At 51.3% G+C, this 7,777-nt stretch overlaps 1 protein-coding gene across 1 annotated transcript in view; it reads left to right on the forward strand.

The window, feature by feature from the left end:
- Positions 1–1,363: 1,363 nt before the first annotated feature.
- The window catches only part of LOC119462274 (uncharacterized), a 21,147-nt gene continuing 14,733 nt past the window's right edge, over positions 1,364–7,777 (forward strand). The window contains exons 1-3 of the mRNA XM_049672914.1: positions 1,364–1,368; positions 1,460–1,724; positions 3,572–3,763. Of these exons, the coding sequence (XP_049528871.1) occupies positions 1,364–1,368; positions 1,460–1,724; positions 3,572–3,763 (462 nt within the window). The remainder of the gene's footprint in view (positions 1,369–1,459; positions 1,725–3,571; positions 3,764–7,777) is intronic.

A 7,777-nucleotide genomic window follows, 5' to 3' on the forward strand; every position in this document is an offset into this window, starting at 1 on the left:
AGGAAACCGGAGCTCGCGACCGAGGAGAATAGCTGCCGGTGTAAACCCTGTCGACCAGTTTAACATGGTCCTTGTGGCGAAGGCCATCTCCTGAATACGAACGTCCCAGTCCTTGTGCCGCTCTGTGAAAGCCACCACCATTGTCGTAAGGTTTCTGTTGACGCGCTCTGTGATGTTGGCTTGAGGGTGGTAGGATCTCGTCCTTTTGTCCTGCACGCCAAGAGCTTTGCAGGTGTCAACGAATATGCTGCCTACGAAATATGTGTCATTTTCTGTGATAAGCTGCGCTGGTAAACCGAAACGGGTAAATGCTTCGAACAGCTTATCCCAGATTATCTTAGAATCCAGCCTGCGCAGCGGGTACAGTTCTACCTATTTCGAGAAATGGTCAGCGGCTACTAACAAGTACCGATTCCCTTTAGCTGATCTGGGGTACGGCCCCCTTACATCGCAGGTCACAATTTCCCATGAGTATCAGCTCTCCACTGGTTGCATGAAGCCCAGTGGCTTGCCTCCCCTCGGCTTCAAAGTCTGGCAAAGTCTGGCATGGGCGATGCGACTCAACTTCTCAAATGTTTTCGTGCCGTCGCTATGACCGGCGAGGCGTGCATCATGAGAGTACTCTAGAAAAGGCTTGCGCGGGTTCTTAGGCACAACGACATGGAATGGGGACTCACCGCAATCCGCATCGACAGCGGGTATATAACGCAAGAACAGGCCATCGCCTGCTTGCAAGTAGCAGTCGTAGTTGCCGCTCCCAGCAGAGTTGGCGCTTCCCAGAGCCTTGCGTATTAGGTTGCAGTGGTCGTTGCTTAACTGAGCGTCAAGCAGCTGCTGGCAGGCGACCAGTGTTTCCCAGGCGTCTACAGGCGCTGTCATGTCAGGACCTCGGATGCCGGCTCGCCATCCCCGGATAGTGCATGGTGCTCGCGACAGGGCGTCGGCTACTTTGTTGAAGGTGCCTTTCTTGTAGTCCACTCTGTAAGTATACTTCTGAAGAGCCAGAGCCCAGCGGGCTAAACGTCCGGCTGGGTTTTGCAACTTTGACAGCCACGTCAGCGCCCGCCTAGCTCAGTCGGTAGAGCATGAGACTCTTAGGCCCGGATTCAGAAATGCTCCTAACCTTACACCACTTCCCTACCTTCCGCAAGGAGTCCTTCATGTTACCTAAACATTAGGCGCCCTCAGGCTAAGTACCAGTTTGACCTTGGTTGAGCTTGAAGGTCATATTTACGGAACCAGGCGTGTCCTGGGTTTGTACATGGAGTAGTATAGATATATCGCCCTAAAACGTCGGCGTCTCACGCATTGGCGGCACGGTAATGATCCCCAGGTGGTAGAAATTATAGCAGAGTCTCCCACTATGGCGTGCCTCATAATCAAATAGGAATTTTCCCACGCAAAACCCCAAAATTTATGAACGTTATAATTATTATTTTTCTGCCAAATGCCGACGCAGAGTGCTGGTGGGCTCGGCGCTGTCGCTGAACGACTCCTACTGTAAGATCGGCAGTCGCGTCTACGGCACGACCGTCGAGGAAGCGGACTTCACCGACGATGCCGCCGGCGAACGCCGCAGGGTCAACGAGTGGGCGAAGAACAACGCGGGCATCACCGGGGACCTGCTGGGCGACGCGTGCACCTTGGCCGCCGACACGGGAATTGTTCTGCTCAGCGCCGCAGCCGTGCGAGTTGCCTCGTGGCGGCAGCCTGTCACTGCCAAGGTTTGTCTGTCCTTACGCTACATGTCACAAGTGCGATGCGCGCTCGCGGGTGTTTTCGTCACAAAGGCATTCAGCGTACACGGACGCCACTCGAGGGAGTCGCTATGTACGATTACTCCGTGCTCCACCGATGCGGGTGCCTCGGCACCGAGAAGCAAGCAATACACCTCCACAGTTACGATGCAAGTAAAAAAAAAGTTCGCAGTTTCGCCCGAAAGGCGAAGCATCGATTGCGATAGCAAATTAGTAGAGAGCTAGTAAGGACAGTAGTTGCATCGGCTGTATAAACTTGGACACATTCGCTTACTAACTGAATTAACCAGCATGGTGTGAGCGCGCACAAGCAAATATGAATAGATCAGACCCGATGACCGCACAAAACCGCTATCAAAACGCTGGCGTCGGCAAGCACGCCAGCGTCAGCGAGCGAAGGTTCGTGCGGTCTATCGCTTCAACGGAAGCGGCGAAAGCACAGCGCATACCACGGCTGCTGGATAAAAAAAAAGGTAGAAAAAGGATAAAAAAGGATTTTAAAAAACTTTTTTTTTCACCAGCGGCCGTGCGCATACAAAGTAGGAGCAGTGTTGCAGATCGTTTCAAGATACGGTGCGCGCGACAGGCCGCCGCCGCTCAAAGTACGCAGTTGCTCGTAGTTGCTCGCATAGCAGAAGCCCCTCCCGCGCTGCCTTCCCGCTTTCCTCCTTTCGCCTGCGAGATTCCAGTTCCCCTTGCGCCCGGTCGCAAGATACGCATCTGGCGCCGCAGCACAATGTCGCCGGTTCCGCTTCCGTTTCCACTACCGGTTCCACTTCCGGTTCCGCTTTCACCTCCGGTTCAACTACCGGATTCCGCTTCCGGTTCCGGAAGCCAGCTTCCGGCTTCCGGAGAACGCTTCCGGCGTTTTGCCCGAATGATCCCCCGTTGCTTCGCCCACTCATCGTCATTCACTTCGTCCTCTCATTCTCCTCATCTCCTCTCCTCTCGGCATTCCTCCTCTCCTCTCCGACGCTCCTCTGCTCTCGGGATTGCGCAACGAATGGCAACACCTGCGGCTCCGCGCGCGATAATGCGAAGCAGCTTAGGTTAGAGGCGCGACGGTAGGCGCCCCAGAGGCACCGGCAACAGTCACCAACGCCGCGCGCGTCCGGTGCGAACGCTGGACAAAACGCCGACGGCGTCGACAACAGTTCTGCGCGTTGCTGGTGCTGCTGCATGTCCAAGTTTATACAGCTGATAAAACTACCTTGAGTCGACCCCATGGCTGCTTCGCATACTGCTCAGGGTTCCCCTACGGGAAGACGGTGTAATTTTTTCTTCTACATTGTCGGTGTCGTTACTGTACGTGTAAAAGGGCTTATTTACCGTAAGGTAAGACAGTCTGGCAGCTTAGCGGTACTCAACTCAGCGAGCAGCGGTAAGCGAAACCGTACCAAGCTAGGGCGATGCGTTATGGTGTCTTTCTGTTCGTTACCCAGAAGTCTACACGGTATTTGGAACTAAAGATTCCATTACTGTAATATTGAGTTGACTGTTAATTTATCCAGCACTGCCACGATTATATAATAGCAGCGTGATTATTCTTATATTAGTCATTCTTCATTCACTGCCACAACCAAATATGGTCAAGCGTCTCTACAACGAACGTCTCTAGAACAAATATTCTGTATAACGAAGGAATAATTCTACATCCGTTCTATTGCGAGCTGCGGGGTGCGCGACCTTTACAACGTAGTGACCTGTATAACGAATGATTTCGGAGGTCGCAAGCACTTCGTTATGAAGGCGTTCGAATCGATTTGATAATCGATTTTCTTTTATTTTGTTTATTTTTGCGCACGTGCGTGCAGCTGAGCCCTTTCGGCGAGGTGCAGGCTGCACCGACGCTGGAAACGTGCGCCGTGTACGGCTACGCTTTGCTCGAGGAACTGTCGCTGCAGGCCGTGGAGGTGCCTTTCACGTGCGAGGCCTTCTCGGCCACCGTGCTGCTGCCCACCGGCTCGAAAAGCCTCGAGGATCTCTGTGACAATCTCACCGCCGAGGTATGCTATGAGGCCACACGATGCATACAGGGCACACGAGGGATCGTGATATACATATATAGTCTGCTTTGTCAGTGCAACCTTAGATAGGTTAAGTTATGCTACATTATATTAAGTTAGGTTATGTTAGGCGTCCGCATTTAGCAACGCAGAATTGAACTCTTTGATACCGAGTGTTGCTCAAGACTAGCAAAATGAAACTAAATTATATACGTTTGACCCAGGTTTTAAATCCTTAATGAAATAGCGAGCTATGAGAAACGCCATAACGGGAGGCTGTTGGTGAATGTCTACCACGAAGACTTTTGTTTTTATCTGTGTCCAAATCATGATCCTCAAGCATTCTTGCATTCCGCCCCCGTCGGAATGCGGCCGCCACGGTCCGCAATGAAAACCGTGACCACGAACTCAGCAGCAGAAGACCCCAGGCACTGAGCCTGCGGCGCCGAGTGCTCCGAAGCTAAAAAAAATCACCGCCCCTTCCACTCCGTGAAGATGGTCGAACAGCGAAGCTGTGTTAGTTACAACGAGTCTTACAACATGCAAGTCGCAAGCAGGCTATATCGGAAATCGTTTGTTTTACCATTCTTTCACCTTATTTTCGCTTTTACGTGCTTCGCGTGGTGACCATGCTTTAAAAAAAAACGTACGGCATGCCGCGTCAGGCCGGCTGCAATGGGAGCGAGTGTCCGAGCCGTAGTTGCATTCGCGGCTGCTTGGCTGGCCCGGACGGCGCGACTAGCGGGGGGGATTGGACTCGTCGGCGTCCACGAGCGACGGCGTTCCTAGCGTGTTCTTTACGATTTTGCTACGACGTTCCCAAACAAGAGTCCTTGACCAAAGTTCCTTAAATCCAACCAACGCTAGCGCGCACTCCTCTAACACCCCACTCCTCCGCTGACCTACTTTTTACAGCGAAGCTGTTAAGGGCTCAGTTACGGTGGCTAGAAGGGGGAGGTGGGAGCAACGCAGCCGTCGGAGAGCGCGGCGCGTGTTGCAGTGATTCATGATGCCGAGTGGTGGCGCGCGCGTAGACACTAAGGTGCCTCCGCTGTAGTTTGGCTGCTGCCGGAGCTAGCGAGTGCGCTCGGTTTGCATGCTTCTGTTCGGTTCTTTTAGCTCCACAGCTCATTTCTGTTCGCATTAACGCTGTGCAGTTGTACCTCCTTGTGATGACAATAGTTTTACACGTTGCCATGCCGTTGCCACGCACTGTTTTGTGCCGGGCAGGCTATACAGGCTATGTTTCTGCTAGAAAAGCAGAAGAAAAAAAAAAACATCCATTTTCTCGGTGCCTGATGACGATGAGGCACTTAAAGCGTGGCAGCGGCCCGGGCCCCGTGCGTACAAGGCCTTAGACAGGACTTGGAAGATCTGCGAGCTGCACTTCGAACCCCAGTTGAATCATCTACAGGGTGTCCCAACTATCATGCAAGAAGATTTAAAAATATCCTAATGCCCCGTAGCTGGACAGAACCAAGGCAATGTTGTTTGCCGTCGCTTGTAGATACTCCGATTATTTTTTGCATTCCGCTTAATTGCATAATTACTCTTAATTAATCAACTTCTCGCATATTACAATTAGATGAAAAGTGCCAATATGAAAATTGTAGAACAACTTAATAAACTAGCGCTTTCGAGGGGACCGAGCGCACGGCGGAGAGCAAACGCCACTTCTTTCTTCACGCGAAAAGCCGTGGGGGGACGGGAAGGAGGGGAGGCGACGTTTACCTGCGGCACCAAATGCGTATCTTGTGACCGGGCGCAAGGGGAAGTGGTGACTCAATCTCCCACGCGAAAGGAGGACAGCCGGAAGGCAGCGCGGGAGGAACGGGTTGCGGCTCCTAATCTGCGAGCAACTTGTACATTGCGCGACGCCGGGTGGTCGCGCGCACCGTATCTCGAAAGCGATCTGCAACACGGCTCCTACCTTTGTTTGCGCTGTGCTTTCACCGCTCAGTCTCCGTTGAAGCGATAGACCGCAGGAGCCTTCGCTTGCTGCTGCTGGTGCGCTTGCTCACGCCAGCGTTTTCACAGCGGTTGATGCGGTCACACAAACAACGTGCAGAACTGTTGTCGATGGCGGCGATGTTTTGCCCGCGTTCGCACCAAACGCGCGTGGCGTTGGTGACGTGTTGATGAAGAACGTGCCAACCTTTGCCGTACACCCTATGGCGGTGTACCGTAGCGACCATAAGGCCATGGGCCCTGTGATCATTAAATAAATGAAAACCACCGGATCATATATATTTCTTATTCTTTAATAGGTCAAATAACCAATTACACCATCACATCTTAATAATAATAACTTGAAATACATAATTCCCACCATAGTAAAGCTTCGCTGGCCTTCCATCTCCACCCCAGTGGAAAGGCTGACAGTTTTTTCCAACAGTGTCATTGGTTGGCGCGCCTCACGCTCTCTCCCTCCAACGCGCGTATTGGACGGCGAGACTTACGTCAACCCTCCTCCCCGCTTTGCTTTTCATCTGCACCCTCTCACAGCATTTTCACAGGGGGAACGGGGTCACTCCAACCTTTTCCCCCTGTTGAGCTCTTCTTTTCCTCTCCTCTCTCGCTAGGTCACGTGGCCCCTTTTTAGCGAAGTCCGACGACGGCACAGGGTCTGCATAAACAGCTTCGCTGTAAAAACTAAGAATCCTCCTTCACACTTCACGCGGAATCAAAGCTTGATGCTATCTGCTGGCAGAGAGAAACAACGATTACTTCTGAACAAAAAATGCGAGACTCTTAAGCTTCGCCTCTACTCTTATCGCGTTCTACTCTTAAAGAGTAGAACGCGATAGCATTAAAGGGTCCCGGACTGCTTCTCACGCTTCCCGGCAACAGCAGCTTATGCAACCGTACTCTTTACTGTGAAACGCTTGCGGCGAACGCTTTGCACGAAGGCGAGCTTTCTGGATCATTTTTATCTTTCCCTCGCACGGCCGGTGCCGCCGCTGCCACGCATACGCGGAGCGAGCGCCATCTGGTGGTGCTGCAAGGAACCTAGCGGGGCAAGCAGCGTGCTCCGCGCTGTGATTAGTAGGCAATTTTCGCTTATGGTCAACGCACGGTTAACGCCCGTGTCGCCGTGCTTTCTGCGTAACGGGGCCCTCAAAGCTCTCACTCTAAAATGGACGAATGGACAGACGATGGTAGTTAATGCATGCATTTGCGTAGCGCACACTTCGGGAGCGACGAGCTCGTGCCTGTCTGGCGACCGTGGTGAGTAATGATTATTTATTCACAAACGCGAGTACTAACCAACACAATGAAAAAAATTACGCAACTGATCATTCGGTTGGCATACGTTAAAGTGAAGTCAAAATTCGCTTCCAAAATTGAGCTTTCGCTGTAGCAAAATAAAGCCATGTCATTGGGCAGGGAGCGGCGCTTAATAATGTTTGCGTTGTATGCGCATGATGCATCCAAAAAATGTCCATACAGGCGCACCTTAAGATAAGGATGCCTATATTTGGGCACAATGCGTTAAAGTACGCTGGGCTGACATTCGGTACAAGTTGCCGAGCACTGCTCAGTTTGTTCTTATCGGCAGCTCTTTATTATACGGTATCTCTGATATGCAGATGTATCGCCCCATGAACGTATATTTACAAACTAAATGTAATCCCGGTCACGGCGGCCGCATTTCGATAGGGGCGAAATGCGAAAACACCCGTGTACTTAGATTTAGGTGCACGTTAAAGAACCCCAGGTGGTCCAAATTTCAGGAATCCCCCACTACGGCGTGCCTTATAATCAGATCGTGGTTTTGGCACGTAAAACCCCATAATTTAATTTTAACAAACTAAATATATTTACAAACTAAATATATTTACACTAAATTATTTACGCGTGTAGCAATATATCGCCACATATACAGGATGTTTCACTTGGGCCAAATGTTAAAGATATGCAAATGCTGCGTAGCCGTAGAGAACCAAGATAATGTTGTTTACCATCGCTTGGAGATAGAATATTTTTTGCGCTCCGCCTAATTAGATAATTAGT

The sequence above is a fragment of the Dermacentor silvarum genome, chromosome 8 (genome assembly GCF_013339745.2).
Source record: "Dermacentor silvarum isolate Dsil-2018 chromosome 8, BIME_Dsil_1.4, whole genome shotgun sequence".
NCBI lineage: Eukaryota > Metazoa > Arthropoda > Arachnida > Ixodida > Ixodidae > Dermacentor > Dermacentor silvarum.